This window comes from Balaenoptera acutorostrata, chromosome 20 (assembly GCF_949987535.1).
Source record: "Balaenoptera acutorostrata chromosome 20, mBalAcu1.1, whole genome shotgun sequence".
NCBI lineage: Eukaryota > Metazoa > Chordata > Mammalia > Artiodactyla > Balaenopteridae > Balaenoptera > Balaenoptera acutorostrata.
In genome coordinates, this window is record NC_080083.1 from 61,039,281 (window position 1) to 61,060,837 (window position 21,557).

The following is a 21,557-nucleotide window of genomic DNA, read 5'->3' on the forward strand; positions in this document are numbered from 1 at the left end:
CTACCAAGTTCGAGGTCCAGGCGAGAAGCAGGATGAATGCATGAAGGTAAGAGGGCCTCTGATAGCTAAGTCAGCCTCAGCCGAAGAGCTTTCCTAAAAGTCACATCCAGAGAGCTCTGCTGGCATCTCGTGGGCCAGAACTATGTCACAGAAGTATGCCCTCCACCCCACCCTCGGCTGCAAGAGAGACTGGGAAACAGTTGGAATTTTTTTTTTTTTTTTTTTTTTTAAGCTGGGCACTTTATTATCCCAGTTGGGAATGTGTCAGTCAGGATAAAGTTAAGAATGAGATATTTGATGACGTGGAAATTAAAAATATCCACCCCTTTGTTTTCCGTGTGGGGATTAAGTGTATCTGTGCAAAGCACCTAAGGGTACTTGATGAGCTGGTGGTCCGTGAAAATAGCCTTTCCTTCTCTCTTCCTGTGTTCCCTCCTCCCAGGCTATAAAACACAGTGGAGCAGTGCCTTGATGCCACGATGTATTTTCTAATTAGGTCTACTGAATAATGTCTTTTTTAGGGGGAGATGAATGCCAGAAGAAAAAATATTCTCATCATTGACAGAGCACTTCCAACTAGAAATGCTATTTTGCAGGGAGGTTTCTAGCAATGCTTACAGGAGCACTTAATTATTCATTTGAATAGAGCTGCTCTGCAAGCTGTTAGAAACGAATGAAAAATGGTTTCTAATTCTGCCCACATCCTAACTCTATGAAACAGCAATCTCAGTTTTGGTGCTCTGTCCCCCCTGCTGACCACACCCACAGAATTTCCACTAGCATAGGCACACACTTTTTTGCACAATTTTAAGATCTTTATTATTAAGTAACTCATTGGGGTGTCAAAGTGTGTTATCAATCTAAACAGAAAATGGGAGATAAATATTACATGGGGTTGCTGATTGTACATTCTATTCTGGGTAAGAGAATTTGATGGAAGAGGCACGTAGCCCGACAGAGTGTATTTATTGGACATTGACACCTCTATCCTGATACTAACAAAGCAAGATCGTGAACAAGCAGAGTCCAGGAAGGAAAGTGAATGATGGGTGTGAAACATGCCAAAAAAGGGGGGAAAGGGGGCAAGTTTGTTTGTTGTAGTGTTGGCTGTTTTCTACTTGGTAGACTGTAATATTCTAATTTAGCTGAGTAATTGCTGCTCCAAAATCCAAATCTACAGGGCATGTGCAATTTAAAAAACATGGGTTTTGCATTCCTGAAACAAGACTGGAAAAAAGAAATGCATTATTTAGCACTCTGATGTTAAGTTTCAGGACAATTTTGCAACCTGTGACCTGAACAGATCTCTTATCCATACAACAACAGGAATACAAGCTTTGCACTTGTGCATCATAAAATAACTTTATTGCTCACAGGCAAAAGAAAGGAGGAGGAAAAGGAAAGAAGGAAAGCGGGGAGGGAAGAAGGAAAAAGGAGAAAAAAGAAGGAAAACAAAAGAAAAACTTTATAGACCTATACATTTTACTTCTATTGGTAATCTTGGACTCTGGGATTCAGTAAAATTTACTTGTGTGCTTTAATTTAAATGGGGAGAGAGAGAGAGAGAGAGATTTTCCAGAAAAAAGCAAAAACTATTTGTGTGCATATATATATTTAAATAAAATAAACAAATAAAAAGCTGTGGCATATACTTATTACCAGCTCAGCAACAATGTAAAAAATAACACAGATAATTCAGAATATAGCTGATAAGTCTTCAACTGATAAAGCTTAGAGTGAGTGACTATTCACTCGTAGATGATTGGATTTGTGTTTAATCATGATTAACATCTTTTAACGTGGAAATAGAGTATACACATTTATCTCCTGTCCTACAATTTAAGCAATTCTAAAGCACTTAGCTGATCCACTTCATAATGTGCATTAAAATCACCTTAATTATATTCACAAAATCCTGCGTTTAAATGATTGTTCCAAGTTCAATGGAAGCATTTCTTAAAATAGACAATTCAAGTTATTTGTGTTTTCTAAAGTGACCAAGACAGGAAACATACATAATTGCTTCTAGGCACAAATAAATACTTTTCCCCTCTCAGCCTCCCCACCTGCTAACCCCACCGCAACTGCCAAAAAAAAAAAAAAGGGTTCCATCCCTTGTGTAGCCAGAGCTCCAGTCTTCCAGGACCCAGGAACACGCTTTCTCTCAAAGAGTCTGAGGATGTTTATGGCTCTCCGTTCCCTCGCCCCATCTCCAGGATCCCGATCCTTTGTCCTCAAAGAAGGTGTGGGGAGGTGGACAGAAGCAGTCCCCTTGTCACCCACCTTACAAAGCTCCGGTTTGCCTTATTTCTGCTCCTCCACACAGAGCCACTTGTTGGAGTCAAACAGAGCATTTAAGAGAGAAATACCTCTCTGAGTAATAACGCCAACTTTTCTTCTGCCTCACGGATGAGAGAAAAAGTAGCTTCTAGCACTGCTTGATCGTTACCTGGCAAGTGGCAGGGGATTCACCTTCAGAACCGGAGGCATTGTTACTTCCTATGGCCACTGCCTCTGCCAGCTGATACCGAGACACCCTGGGGACCAAACACAGGGACTGATCTCACAGTTAAACAGCTCAATGTGACAATCTACCGAACGCATTCCCTGCGCATCTTGATTATAATGATATCATGTCTTTATAGGTAACTCATTATACTCTCAATGTGGATCCATTTAAAATTTTTATTATTCATGCTATTTTCCTTTCTACTTTCTATTATCCCACTGTCCTACCTTTGCTCCCTATTATTGAATATTATACCTCCAACTGACAATACAAGTATACGGAATAACAAAAGGGGATGAAATTTAAATTAATCCATTAGGCCTCTTAATAGCATCTCTAACACAAAATTTGCTAGCCAAAAAAAAAAGTTAAACAGCTGGATACGATGTAATGTTTAGATATCTTTTATCAAGTTTAACCTGCTCTATTTATCTTCCTTCACCATCAAAGACAGCTATCACCTTCTTTAAAAGCTCTGTTTATGACTACTTGCCTTAAGGCGATTGGCTAGGCGGTAAAAAACGATTGACTGGTAGCCCTCGTGCTGACAACTCAGGACTACATTTGGGATTCTACAGAGATTCTATTTAAAGTCAGGAGAGCTTTCTGGTAAGGTACTTCCTTACACTCATCCGTGGTGGAGGCGGCGGTCTCCTCTGGGTTTTCACAGCTGCTGACGATGGCAGCGGCGCTAAGTGACCTTCTTCTGACCTTGGTGTCGGATGCGCGGGGTCCTCGGGCGGGCGGGCCTTTCCCCACGTGGTGGGTCTGTTGGTCTTTCCAGTCCAGTTGCTTGGCGCTGCAAAAGGGCGCATAGACTTCCACGCTTCCCTCAAACTGTAAGCAGTTCACTTTGTAGTACTTTCTCTTCACTTCCAAGACGTCATTAAACCTATGGCCCCAGAGAATTTCTCGGGGAACGTAGGAACTCCTGGATTGGTGAGAAGTCCCGGTAGAGTCGCCAGTATAGATAAACGTCACCAAAATCTCGAAGTTATCTTTGGCCACGTCTTTCCGGTCAAGGGCGTACAGGGGGCTCTCATGGTCGATTTCATGAACGATCGTTACTGGGGTGACAAGGATGATCTGGTCATTGACTAACTTTAGGTCCTTAAATGCCATCGTCATCCGCCCTTCGCTGTCTTCTGTGTAGCGGAGAAGCTGGGCCCTGACCGTGCCTTCTACCACGTGGTTGGGGCGGAATTCACCAATGCGCCACATGAGGCAAAGTTTCCCATCTCTCATGCCGATGAGGGCAAAGTAGCTGAACCGAATGGTCTGGGCTCTCTTCCTGGCGGTTGCCATTTTGGCCAAGGCAGCCCCAATGATGAAGGTATTTATAATGCAGCTCAAGATGGACTGAAGGATCACCATGAGCACGGCCACGGAACATTCCTCGGTGACACAGCGGTAACCATAACCGATGGTGGTTTGGGTCTCCAGGGAGAATAAAAACGCGCCCGTGAAGGAATGGACGTTGTCCACACAAGGCGTGACGTCGGGATCACTCAACAGGTCTCCGTGATGAAAGGCTATCAGCCAAAAGACAGAGCCAAATACCAACCAGGAGAGAACGTAAGACAAAGAGAATATCACAAACATGTGACGCCACTTGGTGTCGACGAGGGTGGTGAAGATGTCCACCACGTAGCTGCCCCATTCTCCAAAAATGTGCTTGAAGTACACATTACAGCTGCCGTCTTTATGCAGCAGACGTCTCCTTGCTCTTCGCTTCTCGGCTAGAACGTGCTCCTGCGGGTAGCCTGGGTACTTGGGGTCCACGTTCCCGATCGGGTAGCTGCTGCCGTAATAGCTCATGCTTTCTAATGCCCTTTGGGCATCCGGGTGACTTCTGGGGCGGCGACTGTCCTAGGGGTGCTGCTATGTGTGAGTTGTCACTTCAAACCTGAAAAACAGAAAAGTCGACACACTTGCTTTTAATTTCCGTCTTTAGAGCCACGTGCCCCATTTGAAGCAATCTGATGCCATCTGAAACAGCTAAGACTTCATTTGCACGATAGAGGCGTTAAGTATTGATTACTCAGTTCAGTTTAGAATTCAACTCAGTCATTACAGGAACAAAGTATGCGATTAGAGAAAATAACATTCTTATACATGCATAAGGCTTCAGTAAACACTATGATTATCCCAAATGAGTCCTCACTACCTCTCCTGACCTGACATTAAAAAAAAAAAAAAAAAAATGTCTTGATTTTGTAGACTCTTCTGGCCTGAGGGCATTTAGAAAACAAAATAATCTGTAATGTAAAAAGGCAAAATAGAACTCGGGTATTTGTCTAGCCGCCTTAGAGGCTTTCTGTTTAAGTCAGATGGTTTTCCTTAGAAAAAGGAGGCAATTAAGGGTTTCTAGGTTCCTGTTACAATGTAACTTACATACAGGTTGTATCATAGATGGTCACTTGCCTTCTGCACCTGTAGCCTCCTCTCTCTTCCACGGAGATTTTTCTTCCCTGTGTACTTTTCAGGACAGAACAGAACTGACAGGGATGTTATTTCAGATTCAACTCCTTTACCCTAGCTCCACCTTCGGTCTTGAGAGGAAAAAAATCTTTCTTAACCCCAGAGGAGTTAAAACCACTCCCAGGTAAGCTTTCAATAAAGTATAAAATTGCTTCTGCCTTTGTTTCAAAACATCCATCCTTTTTTCTTTTTTCTTTTTCTTTCTTTCTTTCTTTTACTTTTTTCTTTTTCTTTTTTTTTTTTGACACTGGAAGCTTTTCTCTTTCCCTCTGAAAAGAAGCCGAAAATTTGCCAAGGTTGCTAATCTTGTTTCCCTCTTAAAGGGAGAATGCTGCAATTGGACTCCTCTCACCACTGTATTCCTGAGGGTTTCACAGCTCTGAGTGGGCAAAATCATCTTCCTCCCTCCAAATCCATTCAGTCTTTAAAAGATCAAGTTATATGGATACATACTGTTATTATTGCTTTTAGCATCCTTGATATAGGCCAATGGTTTTCCAGCTCAAACCTGAAAGTATGTTTTAAACATTCAATATCAAATGGTCCTTAGTTACTTTTCTGCCAAAAAAGGAGTCACTGGGGCCCAATGGTAACAGTTTAGTAGTCACTAGAATATGTTTTCCACATCGTCTACCTGTGCCAGGTGCCGGAGGGGCGTGGAAGGGGGAGGGGAGGCTTTGGATCAGAGGATCCTGCCACTGGGCAGCACAGAACATTCCGTGGGCGTAAATACTGTTCCAGACATGGAGATGCCCCTTGAAACCAACCAAGGCAATTAATCACCAAGTACTTATCCAGCGCCTTCTCTGCTAGGAAAAGGGAGGAATGAGTTAATTTCCCTCCAGTCAACAGGAATCATTTTTCTGCTTCTCCAGGGATCGGGCCCTCTTTACACTAAACACTTTGTTTGGTGGACCACAGGGAGGATGGACACTGGCTACAGCCAAAATGTCCTGTAAGGTGTGTCCGCGTTTCTCCCTGTCTGTCCGCCCGCCCTGGCCACTTCACCCAGCCGTCCCCCAGATCTGCTTTAAAGAGTTACAGCCTCTCTTTGGTCAACACTTCAGCCGTGTTTCGGGGAGACAACTGTATACTTTTAGGATGGGACCCAAGGCTGACAAAATGCTTATTGGGATGTTAAAGGTAAAACAGTCCCACAAATTTTGCCCAGAATATATGTGATTCTTTGTAGGTTCCTGTCTGATTTGCCACTGAAGGACACTTTACAAACAAGAAGCTATTCAAGGTCGTCCGTTTCCACTCCCTCACATGATCATTCGAGGCATGAGAACGGGACAGTTATAATCAAAGGCCCACATGATTGCAAATTAAGAAGCAGATTTGGAGATAGGGTTATTTTCTTGGTAAAGGCTTCCTTCTAACCCAGTTCCTTAAAGGGAACTGCACGCATCGTGGGAGTCTGAGAATGAGAAAGCACCGTTCGTAAATCAAGAGCTACCGTGTGACTCTGCTCTTTCCTGCTACCGAAAGGAAAAAGAAAGGTTTTTATTTGCAATGGCGTTTGGTTGGCATCTTCATGAATTCCAGTAGTGCCAACAGCTGTTATAAACAAGCCATTTTTAATATACTTTCAACAGTATGCTAATTGGTGAATGAAGTTTCACTTAATGTAAGCTACAAGGGAGCAAATGTGAGTACGTAGAAAAATTATTTCTGAATAATGTAACAATTTCAGGGATCCAAGGTAACAGCTGTGAGAATTCTACCCCCAACCCATCACATCCTCTGCAGTGGGTTATTATCATGATCATTCATTTCAACGTATCCAGAGAAAAGCTTTCAGATTCTGTTTAAATGCATACATTTGATTCATCTATCCTTTGATTCTCCCACCACGTAGATGATGCATTTCCAAAAAGACAATTGTTTTCAAGCTAAATGATAGATCATAACCAAACTAATCTTATTTAATATTAACCATTTCTCAGCCTACACCATGAGCTAAGGAGTTTACAGCAGCCCTTTTGTCAAAAATGGCTAGACAGGGCTTCCCTGGTGGCGCAGTGGTTGAGAATCTGCCTGCTAATGCAGGGGACGCGGGTTCGAGCCCTGGTCTGGGAGGATCCCACATGCCGCGGAGCGGCTGGGCCCGTGAGCCACAATTGCTGAGCCTGCGCGTCTGGAACCTGTGCCCCGTGACGGGAGGGGCCGCGATAGAGAAAGGCCCGCGCACCGCGATGAAGAGTGGCCCCCGCTTGCCGCAACTGGAGAAAGCCCTCGCACGAACCGAAGACCCAACACAGCCAAAAATAAATAAATAAATAAATAAATAAATAAGAAAATCCTTTAAAAAAAAAAAAAAAATGGCTAGACAACATAGATGTTTATTAATCCCTTTTTTCATATGTTGTGTTAACTTGAGCACTTTTCCAATCGTTTGCCATTAAGTAACAGAGGATAAGGCTTACTGATTGACTGGACATTCTATATTTAACATTTGTTTTTTCTCAGAATTGAAGCCGGGCTTTAAAATTGCCTTAATGCTTTCCTAATTATCTTGTCCCCGTCGATTCCATGATGAAAAAGTATTTTCAGTGTTCCTACTTCTGTAGTTCTTCTCACACGCTGTGTTCCCTGCTCTCCTGAAACTGATGGTGGCTATTTCATTGATTGCAAAATTCCTTTCTTTAAAAATAAAAATGGAAATATGATCACTGAAATTACAAAATAGTGGGATACAAAACTCAAAAGTAAATGCTAAATCTAAGGTCCCTCTTCTACACCAGTTTCAAACTATTTTGCCGGGCGATTAATGACAGAGGTAAGGAAGGACCTTTGTCATTGCATGCAATTTCTTTGTCGTGACATGGGGTCCTTTTACAAATGTGGCGTAGAGTAAGAGGCAATGCGCAGTGAGGATGGTGGCTCTTCCTGAGAACGCCATCCAAGTTCATTACAATTTGCAAAGATACTCAGGAAAGCACTGCAGACACGTGTGAGAGAGAAGGTCAGAGGGGTGAGCAGACCCAATCCTGACAATGACTTTTCTCAGACCTTGCTCATGGTACTAAGTTAAGACATTAAAAAATGTTCCTTAATCTCCTTTGGCTAGTGAGATCTGCTTTTAGTCCCCAGGTTTTTAGATCTTTGTATGAATTCAAGGAGAAACCTTTATGAATAGAGCACATTTCAAATGGGCTATAGAAACGACAGGGAATATTTTCAACAAAACAAAGGAGTAGGCTGTGTACCTGTCCCCTTTTCTCAATGCACAAAAGGGCCTCAGTCAGACTCAACAATTCGGAAGCAATTCCTCTGCTATTTTGCCACGTCCTCTCAAATTCAGCCATTTACCAAGCAGACCACTCTGCAAGTAGCTCTTCAAACCTAAGCTTTTCATTAGCATGTTGAGGTATATAACACAATGGCTAACACTTCACAATCCTGTGTCACTTTGATAATAAAATTTGAACTTGTCCCTAGCATCTACTTAATATAAACATATGAATAGCAATAGTAATCATCTCTGTATAATTTGAGATGCTCCACAAATAAAGGTCTAAAATATCTTTGGTAAAATTCACTTTTTCATGCCCATGGCCTTTGAGGTGAACAAGTACTTTCTTTAGCATGTAAATGAGTTTCATGAAGTCATCAGTAATCAAGTTACTTTCCTGGCAAAACTGTGAGATGAGATAAATTTTGGTGGAAACGTGAGAGTTGACGGGGTAGAGAGTAGAAAGTGCGGCCTGCATTCTGCATGCGGGTCCTTGTCTTTGAAGACCCTCTTGGTAGAGTCTGTGGTAAGGGAAAAGGGAAGGGGGCCACAGGGAGGTCCAGGGACATGTGATCTGACGACACTTGGGGTAGGCTCTGGTCGGCGAGGAGGAAAGAAAGAGGGGTTTGACGAGTTAGGAGAGAACCCAAACAAGTTAGTTTGCTCCAAACCTGTCCCACAGCTTCTTGCCTTAGAATTAAGCCTGAGCCTTATCTTGCCTGGAATTCTCATAAGACCTCCAGACGCTCTTAGGTGGACCTGACATCCAGCCACTGCACACCTGCTTCGCCGTCCCCGCTGGACACTGCCCGTCCTTCTCCACGCACTCCCTGATTTCAAACAGTGCCTCCTTTGTTGACAGAGCCACGGTATCTCATGTTTCCTTCTCGGCTGCTGTCACCCCCAGAGCAGGCGGTGGCTTCACCTAAAGCTTTTGTTCCCTCTCTGTTTCCTGCCTCCCAGCCCTACCCTCCATCCCTGGTCCAACTTCTCAGGGACCATCGATTTTACCTCCTCCCTGATATGACCTTGCAGTTTCTCCTTCTGAATCGATTTAGAAAGATTTGTGCCAGTTTATGGAATAGAGGGGCTTCATCATAGGAAAGGGACTTATAATATGTTATCAACCAACTGCTGTAGATGCTGAGAAGAAGCAGAAACCCAGCCTGACAATATTACTCGTAACTTTATCTGGAGATCCTTGTTCCAGCGCCGTTTTCCGCTAAGTCATATGTATCACCTGTGTAAATTCCGCCTCACCCCAAAGGATGCTGTGCTTTATAAAGAAGTAGAAGAAATCTGAAGTCTGGGATTCTGTTTCTCCATTTTCTGGATGTCAGGACAGTACCAAAATAATACGAGTTGTAACAGCCGATTGTTCTGGTTTAGAAATAGAATAACCTCATTATTAAGAAATAGCCTGAAATAAAATGTTTTTTTGGTGTTGCAGAGAAACCATGCATGGGAGGTAGATGCCAGTTCCGGGTCTGTCCTCCTCATCGCGAGGGACTTTTCTCTCAACCTCAGGGTCTTCACTGCTGACGTGGGGTCACCGATGCCACTGAGTTATCGCGAGGTTTGAACGAGACAGGGATGGGCAGCCGTCTTTCACCGTGCTGGGCCCACAGCAGTTGTTCAGTGATTATCTCCTGAACCTGGATCCCACGAGCACTGTTGCCCCTTCTGTAAAATATCAGAGCACATGCTCTTTCTCGGAGAGCTTCCCATTTGTATGACAGCAGGGCAGGCAACACGTGGTTCCCAATACATGTGGATGTCACCACTGTTTCCTACCATTAAGCCACCTGGGCCACTTCTCTGTCCTTTCACCACTTCCCCCAAACCCCAGGGACCGGGTCATTTTCTTTTCTCTTTCACAACTGTTACCAAATGGAAAATCCCCTAGTCCTTGTTCTCAAAACACACACACTCATATATACACGATACATACATTTCCAGCTCACGCTAAGAATTTTTTTGCTATTTACTCTGAGGAACCAACCTAAAGGAAACAAGAGTGACAAGCTCGGCAAAGTTAACAGGTTAAAGAAATTCACAAGGCGCTTATCATACTTATTCTTTGTCTTAGATGGTATGTACCTGCTTTACTGAGACAGCTCTTATGGTTTCTCTTGTTCTTATCTTGAAAATCAGCCTGCCCGTCTCTGTCTTGGTTGGATGTCAACCCCCATTGCTCAGAGTTTACCTTGAGTGGGACCCGGCTTCATGCAGAGGCTGGATATCATGAGATCTTAGCATCTCTCTAAGAGACCGCAGTTCAATTTCCCCTGGTTGTGTAAGGAAAGGACTTCCCCAGTGGTCTCTAAAACCCTCCAGTGGAGAATTTGTGACTGATTGTTTTCATTCTTGTTTGTTTTTTTTTTTTTTCATTTTTAAAAAATTGAGCTTCTATATGTGCTAGACCTACCCACCTTCAGGAATTAGTGAAGAGTCCCACCCTTGTGGGATTGGCATTTGAGAGTTGGGCATCGATAAATAAAAGGAGATGATCACCCAGACCGTGGCGTAAATCCCAAGGAGAAAGCAAAATGAAGTACGAATACGGAGAGGGTCGGGAGCCAGAGGCGATGGTGACACTTCACAAGCATGATGGGAGAAAGGGGGGTCCGGGACCCGACACTGGAGCTGAGAGATGCTCTTCAATTCTCCTGGCTCTCGCTGTAGGTAAAAATGCTCTCAGCTCACGCCTTGTTGCCCTAGTTAGTTTGAGGCGCTCTCATTGTTAAGGCTCTCACTATTGATAGGCGCAGTTTGGCTGCTGCATCCTTTGTGCTCAGCTAATCTGAAGGCCTGGTTCTCACAAGAACCTATCATTACAGGAACTCATCTGCATTTTATCACTGAATTCAAGCTTTCCTGATCAGTTAAGAACCTGGTTTTACCTGGTTTACCTAACAGCCTGCTAACTCATCTCTTGCCACTTTCATCCAGCGTGATTATTCTGAAATGTAAATATCCTTCTCCTGTTACCATGGGGCACAGTCCAAGTTCCACAATATGGTCCTCCAGTAGCGCAGTTAAAAGGCAGGAATATGGAGATCAAAGATTTGGATTCTAGTTATGGTTCTACCACATCTTAGTTGTATGATATCTGCATCTTAACAAATATCTTTAAGCCGCATTGTGTTTATTTAAAACATAAGGACAATAGCTGACTTATCTCAAAATGTTTTTGTAAGGAATGAATGGCATAATATAAAAGGCTACAATGGCTAGCACCTTGGAAGCTGTCCTTATAATCTTCCTTTAACCCTTAACTTGGACGAATATTTCTCCTCTGTTTCTTGCAATAGCTTATAACACTGGGTCCTTATGGAGTCTGGGAGAGACGGATGTCTGAGTTACAATCTGAACGATGAGGACAAGTCTAAGAGGAAAGGGGAAACGAGGTTCCCAGGCAGAAGAACAGCATTTGCAGAGGCTCTGTGACTCAGAGATGCACAGGGCATGCTTTCCAAAGAACTGAATACGAGGCAGGGGATGGGGTGGTGGTAGGGTCGGGGATTTGAAGCTGGAAAGAGAGATAGAGGCAGAGCATAAATGACCTACTGGGTAGAATTAAAGATTTGGGTCTTTCTCCCAAGAGCAGTGGAAGCGATTGAAGTACCTTAACCGAGGGCACAGCATGATAAGGCTTGCATTTTTAAAAGATCACTCTGGCTGTGCCATGGAAAATTGGCTGGAGAAGTGTAACAGCAGCCATGGGAAGGTAAGGCAGAAAGGCATTTCAATAACTGGATAATAAGATACGGTGGTGACTGGGAATAGGATGACGCCAGTGGAGATGGCAGAAGCCACTTCTCACTGCAGCCTTTCCTCACCCTACACCGGGACGAGGGTCACCAGAACTTGGAGTGGCCAATCAGAACTGCACCACCTGGAGCAGGGTCACCTGACCTTGGACTGACCAATCAGAACTGCACCACCTGGAACAGGGTCACCTGACCTTGGACTGACCAATCAGAACTGCATCACCTGGAGCAGGGTCACCTGACCTTGGACTGACCAATCAGAACTGCATCACCTGGAGCAGGGTCACCTGACCTTGGACTGACCAATCAGAACTGCACCACCTGGAGCAGGGTCACCTGACCTTGGACTGACCAATCAGAACTGCACCACCTGGAGCAGGGTCACCTGACCTTGGACTGACCAACGAGAACTGCACCACCTGGAGCAGGGTCACCTGACCTTGGACTGACCAATCAGAACTGCACCACCTGGAGCAGGGTCACCTGACCTTGGACTGACCAATCAGAACTGCACCACCTGGAACAGGGTCACCTGACCTTGGACTGACCAACGAGAACTGCACCACCTGGAGCAGGGTCACCTGACCTTGGACTGACCAATCAGAACTGCATCACCTGGAGCAGGGTCACCTGACCTTGGACTGACCAATCAGAACTGCACCACCTGGAGCAGGGTCACCTGACTGTGGAGTAGCCAATCAGAACTTCACAAACAAGACTGATTCCTGAGGAAGTGACAGAAGCATGCTGAATCCTATTATTCCAGGCAACTACCAAGAGTCACGAGGCCAGTGGTGTGATGGTGCACATCTCAATCACTCAGAGAAAGACACAAGCCGCAGCTTCCGGGGAGACAGTCCCTGAGGTTAGATTTTCATTTGGCCTCTTGATTTTGCTCAAGTCAGGGTCTTTCTCTTCATACTTCCTTTGATGCTGTAAGCTACCTGATATCTTTTCAATAGTATTTTCTTCTGCTTGTAATAACCAGGGATAGCTTTTGTTTCTTGAAACAGAAAGCACTCAGTTACAATTCAGTTTAATTTACATTTTAAAAGTGTCTCCTATATGCAAGAGTGCTGGTCTCTCACTCTCCTTTACTCCCATTATGTACACGAGCAGCAAGTCCTGTTGGCTCACCTTCAAAGCAGATCTTAGAACTTCTCACTTCTCATCATTGTCAAAACCACCACGTCTTTAATGGACCAGGTCTTCAATGGACCACAGCTTCCTAAGAGACCTGCTCTTTCTGCCCTTACTGTATGCGGATCTACTCTTCTTAAAAATAAAATCAAAACATGTCACTCCTCTACTTAAAACCATCCAGTGTCTTCCCATTGCAATTAGAGTAATTTGCATAATCAGTATTGTATACGGATTGTATATATCTGACCTCTGCCCATCTCTGAAAATTATCTCCCAGTCTTCTCACCATTCACTCTCTCTCCTCATCAAATCTCCCTTTTTCACTAATGCAGGGGGCAGAAAACTACAGTCCATGGGGCATGTCCAGCTCTCTGGTTGTTTTGTAGATAAACTTTTACTGGAACACGTTCAGACCATTGCCTATTCATGGCCTGTGGCTACTTGCTGTCACGTTACCCCTGTAGACCCGGTAGTTGCCAACAGAGACCACGTGCTCCACAAAGCCGACAATATTTACTATCTGGTGTTCTACAGAAAAAGTTTGCTAAGCTCTACTCTAACAAGTAAGGATGTTCCTGCCCCAGGGCCTTTGCACTTCCTTTTCTGCCTGTGTGGCTTCTTATCATCACTGATGCCTCATCCGTAAGGCCACCTTTCCAGAGAGGCCTTGTCTGATGAGGATATAAACTAAAACTCGCCCCCATACTGTTATTTTCTGTCTCGTTAACGTGATTTATTTATTTCAAAATGCTTACCTCCAACTGATGGATTTGTTTGTTTGTTGGCTGGATTGCCCCACGGGATAGATTGTAAATTCCTTGAGAAAAGTTCTCCTCGTCCTATTTACCACCGTGTCCTCAGCAGCTAGAGTGATAAGCAGCATGTAGACCCTCACTGATTAGACTTTGAAGGAGTGAACTAACAAATAATTGAATAAGACCAGTTGAACAATGCAATGTCCTCAAGGAGATTTCAGTCCTAGCAAGAGAATCATCATTCCTAGATCCATAAAACCACCAACCCTGCCAGTTCTCCAAACACCAGCTCTCAGTTCCTTCCATGTACCTGGCCTCTCCCCTGTCCTAGATGCCAGTTCATACATAGTTTAAAAAAAAAAAGTCTTTCTATCCACTTTTGCCTAGCAGCTTCCCTAGAACTGACAATTTTTACTATGGTAACTGCGTGTAACTATGCTGCAGAACTCTCTGGAAATCTGGAGTTGAAAAAAAAAATGCCTGGCACTAAAAAGTGTTTAATAAAATTTGTTAAAATGAGGATTGAATGATTAGAAATGTGGTTCTCCTAACAGGAATGCATGTTATTATACTGTCATTTCAAAGATATAATATTACATTATATTTTATATAGATACATATTTAATTTGAACTATTTCTGGAGGTGAGTTGGGTACATGTGGCAAAAGTCCATGAATTTGGCTCAGCTTCTGATCTAGCAATTCCGCTTGTAGAAATGTATCCTAAAGAAACGATCATGAATGAGCAGAGAGACATGGCTAATTTGTAGGGCTATTTGTAGTAGCAAGTTTTGGCTACGGCTTAGCCATCTAATAAATGTGGGATTGTTTCATAGGTAATGGTACAATCATATCATTACTCATTCTATTTAATGTAGCCATTAAATGTGATAGAGTAGAAGATTGACAGAAAAAAATAGAAAACATATTGTTTGGTGGAAAAAATGAAAGAGGACTATAAAACAGCTTGTACAATATGATTTTTTAAGTTTAAATACATTTAAACATGGAGAAAAGACAAAATGATAGAAACAAAATGTGAATTGTGGCCCTCTCTGGTATGATCGTTTTTATTTTTCTCCCCCCTTTTCTTCTATTTGTCTATTTACAATTTCAAAAACTTTACAATGAACATGCATTACTTTTGCAAAGAAGAAAAAAACAGGTATTTTCAGCTGGTCCTTTGAAGTGTACCGATTCTGAGGCTCCACAAAGGGGGAGCAAACCAATGGCTAGCTAAAAGCATTTATTAGAGTGTTTAAAAGGCAACTATAAATAGCCCAGAGAAGCAGACAGTCTTACAGACATTTCAAGTCAGACACTGATGCTGTAATTTTTGCTGGAACAATTCACAGAAACAAATATAGTGACATTTAATTCATCTAAGTAAAACCAGATCTCATTTAAAACAAGGAAGTGGGGGAAGAGGGAGCTGGGTCAGAGTTGGCCGCTGGAGACCAATTGGAGAAATCATGAAAGCAGCTGGTCACAATTCAGGGCTACATAAAGCAGAGTTCAAATTCAACAAGCATCGAATGCGGTTCTTCTCCCTCAGTGCCCTCTTGTCTCCCTTCCCCATTCCAAAACCTATTAAACTGCTAATGCCTTCGCTTCTTGGCTTGGTATACCAAAGTCTGTTTTAAGAATCTTTCTTTTATCCTAATATTTGCAATCACTTTGGAAAGAAGATATTAAAAATTGTGCTATTTTGCAACTTGACTACTTTAAGGTCTATGTTAATGGACTTTTAAGACACAAGGAAACGATCTTTAGAAATGGATGAATTTGAAGAAGGCAATTAGGTATTTATGATGTAGATTTGCCTAAAGAGCTGGCCCTAGCCAATTCTTCATAACTCCTATTCATGAACTCCGAAACCTCATTCCGATACCCCTGCAAGCAGTAGAGTGTTTTTCAAAGTGCGGTCTACTACAGCCTGCTTCTGAGATCCTAGGGGAACACGTCGTTATACCGCCAGATCTTTGGATCCCACCCCCAATCATTTTGATTTCTTCCCCTGCCCAACTCCCCTGTTGATTCTTATATATCCTCAAGATGGAGATCCACCATGTTAAAGCTTCAAGAATGGAGAAGACGGGTTCTAACAGACATGAAATTGAGTTCAGAGGCTTGTTCGATCACTAGTAAGACCCCCTACATGTTAGTCTCTGAGCCTCTGCCTGCCCTTATGAAAAAATGTAGGTCATAGGTTGCTAGGGCGAGTAAATGAGCTATGTCCCCAAAGCTCCTTCCACAGTCTTTGGTATTTAATGAGTAGTTAACTGCAATGCTTGTAGCTGTGACTACAGTTCCTTCAAGTATAGATCCCAATGAGGAGAGAGAAAGAGTGAGGGAAAGAGGTTGAGAGTTATCTACCTTTTTTTTTTTTTCCTCTAAGAATCATGAGGCTGGCAATTTCCAGACTTGTTTTAAAGGTCCCTTCTAGCACCTAACTGCCTTGATATAACCTTCAAAGAGCCATGACAGAGCTGCCAGAAGAACCACAAGTATCACTAAGAATAGATATTATTGTGTACTAGTCGTCCACTTTGCTTTCTAAGTGCCAGGTTACCTATGACTGGCCTTGAATAGCTCCTGTGTACTTTGGTTTGGGAGCTGCTTGGGTTGAACTTAACTGTTCATTCCAGAACAAATATATTTTATGGAAAGTGTATATGCTGTCATGTTTGACCTTCTCCAAGTTTGGTATGTATAGTATTCCAACAGAAAACCAAGTCCTATCTCTCTGTCGTTATTTTCCCGTTTTGTGAGAACCGCCTGCAAATTGTCCTTTTGGCAATTACAGAGAGTCTATTTATTAGTCTGTTCAACCTTCTGGGCATCTTTGATCTCACAGATGTAATTTGCTCATAGATCAGGAACTCCTGGGATAATGTCTACTACTTCTTTGACCTTTAAATGATTGAATTTCTGTTTTAAGCTGTCAAAATGAAAACCCAGGATGTCTTTATTGGGAAGGAAAACAAAACAGCTGTTATTGGCTATTATCTCCATTCCCATTTTCCCTCGTTGATACAGATAAATTGAGAAGGTCTTAAAATACAAGACAAATGATGTCCCTAGGAAGATCCAGATAGACAGCCTATTGATACAATACTTTAAGCAGTGGGTTGCCTATCACATGAGATTAGCTTTCTATTAGACTGAGCCTTTTCAAGGGTACTTGGCAAAGAAGCATTGCCTCTTAAAACAGATAACAGAAGATTTAGGTAGCTGACAGAAATTAGTGCATTAGATAGACTCTTGGATTTCCATGCATTTCATTTTCTATACCTTCTCCACTGGTTGTACTTCAGTTTCCACTAGAGTGCTAGAGAAGAAGAATAAATCACCCTACCTAAGTTGGAAGGTTAGATGTCATTATCTGTGAATGCCTATACAAACAGAGGTGACCCAGGTTAGCAAGACTTCTCTTAAAAAGAGAAGTGGTTCTGTTCCCAGCATTTCTAGGCTGGAATATTCACTGGGAGGAACACTGGGGAGTTGAGTTTGAGGCAGACGGGGGCACTTTTCCCTTACCTCTCCTGCTAAGATGTTTAGACGTGCGCTGTAAGAGACTCTATCATACCAATGCCTGTGCTGAGCTGGAAAAGATCATGGAAACAGCCTCTGTGTATTCTTCAATTCAATCGACTTTTAACTGTACCTGAGGCATTGGGGGGCTATTCCCGAGGATTATGAGGACAGTTACTGCCCTTGAGCTGCTCAGTCTTGCCAAGTACACCACGTTCGCTCTGTCAAGACAGGCCACTGAGAGTAGAGGCTTCTCTGGTGGAAGAATATCAAAGTGACATCACGTAGTAGACCCAAAAGAAAGGTAGTTAGGTTTGAGACTTTTCTCAGCATTTAAGGTGCAAAGGTACCTCCCCAGCATTCTGCTTTTGTGGTTAATTCTTGATTTTCTAGGCCAAGGAAGGAAAACGGTGGCATAGATAAGCCACAGAAGGAAAGAAGTGAGAAATCGATTTGCATTTGGCTTGGAATAAATCACAGGCTCTGAAAAGAATGCCCCATTTTTGTACATGGCTGGCTTTTAAAATGACCTGAAGTCAAGCTATCAGACAGGCAGGATGTAATCAAGGGGAACATTCTGGGTAGTTGAGCAAAAGGCAGTTTAGGAATTTTCATTTTTAATTCCTTGGGCTAATTCATCCAGCAGATAATCTGCCTATGGAAATTTGAGTGGTGCTTGGCTTGAACAAATGGATGTCCCACATCCAAATCAAAATTCATTCTTAGCCAAGAATGTACACAGCATAGCGACATGGAGAAAGAGTTCCAATATATTTTGAAAATTCAACAATTTTTAGCTACTGATTTTATTAAAAATCATTCATAACAATTGTAACTGTAGCCAGCATGGCCTCCTTTTATTTGAGGCTGGTTGGAGCAGGGTAGGTAGAGGAAGGTTTTCTCTGCTAATAAAATAACTTTTGGCTTCAACTTAATCAAAATGCCAGTTTGCACCCACGTAAGGTAGATAACATTTATGAAAAATTCATTCTATTGATGAGCGTTGGCAGTCCTGCAGAAGTTTAATTATCTTAACAGAAAGAATATGCTATGAACTAAAACAGCTTTTTCCACGCATAGAGTTTAGGGCCAGAGGAAGAAATGTTGGCTTTTTAACTGAGAAATGTAAATATCATTGACAGTTTGAACTCCCAAATCTCATGCAAATTTCCTGTAGAAAGAGAGATTGGATGCCCTCATTGAAAAAAATTAGAAGCCAGTCCTCAAAGACAGATGTTCAACAGCTTGTGAATACATCCATGCCAGCTTCCACATCCACAGGCAATCAAGAGAGGAGACACGATAGTATAAGGAGATATTTGTTCTGTTAATCATTCGGATTTGATTACATGACCCCAAAATCTTGTGAACTTCACTCCCCAGCACCATCAACCAAGAGCTTCCATTTGCTTCTTGGGCTCTTGGTCCACGGTTGCCTTGGCATGGGAACACAATATCTATGCCTGTGCCATCAAGCAAAGCTGGTGTCCACCTCCTGTCCCCTGCAGGGCTGTTCATGACCTCCATCCTTGTCATTTGAATCAAAGAACACTCTTTGTAATGAAGCAACACTTAAGGATTTTTGACCTTATCCATCTGTAGGATGTACTCCCCGGCCGGCTCCTTTTGCCAAGGAGACTTTACTGTCAGTTCAACAGAACAGCACTAATCAAAACCTCGATTATCTAAAAAGTGATGGCTCAGCGGTCAGAAAGTACCTCCAAGTAGCTCAGAATGATGCGGCCTGGGAGGTCCAGCCCATAGGCAACTTGTGATGCTAATCAAGGCGTCTCTCTGTGCTCCCAGCCCACACTGCTAGTGACACCTGCCCCTCTGTCCAGCTGGGTCTCTTCTCTCAGTGCCTGAGTTCTGTGTCACTCTCCCCTAATTTTAGCAACAAACCTGAAATGCTTGTTTTATTTTACCATTTTTTTTGCTTTGCAAATTAACAAACTAAAACTTAGAGAAAAGAAGTTGTTCACTATCTATCACAGAGGTGGAAAGTGAAAGAACCAGGATTGCAACCCAGGTCTCTGTAACTAGATTCTAGATGGTGCATAAAGTTAATGTCGGGGCTTCCCTGGTGGCACGGTGGTTGAGAATCTGCCTGCCAATGCAGGGGACACGGGTTCGAGCCCTGGTCTGGGAAGATCCCACGTGCCGCGGAGCAGCTGGGCCCGTGAGCCACAACTACTGAGCCTGCGCGTCTGGAGCCCGTGCTCCGCAACAAGAGAGGCCACGATAGTGAGAGGCCCGCGCACCACGATGAAGAGTGGCCCCCGCTTGCCACAACTAGAGAAAGTCCTTGCACAGAAACGAAGACCCAACACAGCCAAAAATAAATAAATAAATAAATACTTAAAAAAATAATGACTCCCTGGTGCTCGCTTCGACAGCACATGTACTAAAATTGGAACGATACAGAGAAGATTACCATGGCCCCTGCGCAAGGATGACACGCAAATTCATGAAGCGTTCCATATTTGGGGGGATATATGTATAGCTGATTCACTTTGTTATAAAGCAGAAACTAACACACCATTGTAAAGCAATTATACTCCAATAAAGATGTTTAAAAAAAAAAATGACTCCCTTCTTAAAAAAAAAAAAAAGTTAATGTCATCCTCTTGGATGTACATATCTTTTGTAGATAAGGCTTGAACCAGGTTTTCTAGAATTAAGGAGATTGTATGCTATTCCTGTAACTTTAAATATGCAGGCTGTGGGAAAATATCTCAGCATCTGTGGTTGTTTTCAAGCTTTCCTGAGACACATCTACCCACTCTACTGATAAGATCAGCCCACGATGTGCACACCAGTATCCACAAGCCCCAGTGACCGTCAACCAGCAAAACCACTGGATTGAACCACTCAGAACCTAGAGAGGGTCCGCAAGGAAAGAGGCCAGAGGAAGCCCGGGCCTGGGGTGGGAGTGGACTGATGCTATCAAAGAGAGCGAATTGGGCGATGCCTCTTCGTGGAGCCGAATGCTTCCAGTTGTGAGATTACACGGCCCATGGGTGGGCTGCAGGGAAGGTCTGCTGCCTTTGGACGCCCTTTGGAATTAAGCCAAAGTGTTTGAATACAAAGGGAAAAACAACCCAGTGTGGATGATGTCACAGAGCATCCTGAGGAAAGCGGCAAGGATAAAGCTTCCTACTGCTTGGATCCAAAGAACACAGACTTATTTTGGCATTAATTTCTTCTGCAGCCAGAAGCTTGATTCTTATGGAAGGATTAGCCCTAATCGTGAAGAGCCAGTACTGGAGAGGATGTGTGTATGTGTGTGTGTGGTTCCTCATCAGTGAATTAGAGAATTAACATTCCCAGCCCTCCTCTACATGGTTTAGGTAGTTTATGAATCCCTGTAACTAGGCAAAGGCCATTTTCCCTGAGGTTCATAGGACATTGGCTTGCTCTCCTCAAGGACACTAAAACCGTGACCAGAAATCTGCCATGTCATACAAGACTGGTGGTTAGTAAATACAGAAAAATTCAGGGTAGAGAAGAGGGACCCAAAGCTGAAAGGGCTTTAGGTCAGTGGCAGGCTAGTAGCAGTAAAGAGAGATTCATTTTACTGAATTTCTTAGGTGACAAAGGAGGGTCTGTCTGTCAGCTCAAGCCACAGATGAAAGAATACCTATGCATTGTAAAGGTTTTAAAATTTTCTGTCTATTATGATCTTTTGACATCCTAAAAGGAAAACAAAAACAAAGACATATTCTGGCGGGAGAGAGACTGCCCTTCTCAGGGCTAGCCAATCCTTAGAGATAGAAAAAGACCCAGCCCGGAGCATGCTTTAGATACGCAAACTAACTCAACCAGGGCCACATCTCCTCCAGGAGGCTGTACGCCCAAGAAGGCAATATTCTTCTGCCTTCATCATCGCAGGGCCAGGTATCAAGCAGCTAGGAACAACCCTTATCACCCAGAGTTCTCCAGAATCATTCAAACTAGCCACAGCTAAGCTCTTCATCCTGCCCTGCTTTGACTTTCTCACATAAACCCTGATAGAAGCCAGCTGTGACTTGACCTCCCCTTTGCTGCTGTCGTCTGCCTCTGGACCACCCCGGTGTCTTTCCCACGTGGTCCTGTGCCACATCTGCTGTCTCAAGGACGTTTGAG

General features: G+C 43.2%; 1 protein-coding gene and 1 non-coding gene across 12 annotated transcripts in view; one reads left to right on the forward strand and one right to left on the reverse strand.

Annotated features, from left to right (window-relative positions):
- Nucleotides 1–1,050: 1,050 nt before the first annotated feature.
- The window catches only part of KCNJ16 (potassium inwardly rectifying channel subfamily J member 16), a 358,272-nt gene continuing 337,765 nt past the window's right edge, over nucleotides 1,051–21,557 (reverse strand). For 10 of the 11 annotated variants that reach the window (XM_057536933.1, XM_007185589.2, XM_007185585.2 and 7 more), the window contains one exon: nucleotides 1,051–4,415. In XM_057536933.1, coding sequence (XP_057392916.1) covers nucleotides 3,068–4,327 — 1,260 coding nt within the window. In that variant the 5' untranslated portion in view covers nucleotides 4,328–4,415 and the 3' untranslated portion in view covers nucleotides 1,051–3,067. The remainder of the gene's footprint in view (nucleotides 4,416–21,557) is intronic. The other variant, XM_007185590.2, reaches the window with a different exon arrangement.
- On the forward strand, nucleotides 19,813–19,919 carry LOC114238326 (U6 spliceosomal RNA). The gene has a single exon (XR_003623716.2). It is a non-coding gene; the product is annotated as a U6 spliceosomal RNA (small nuclear RNA).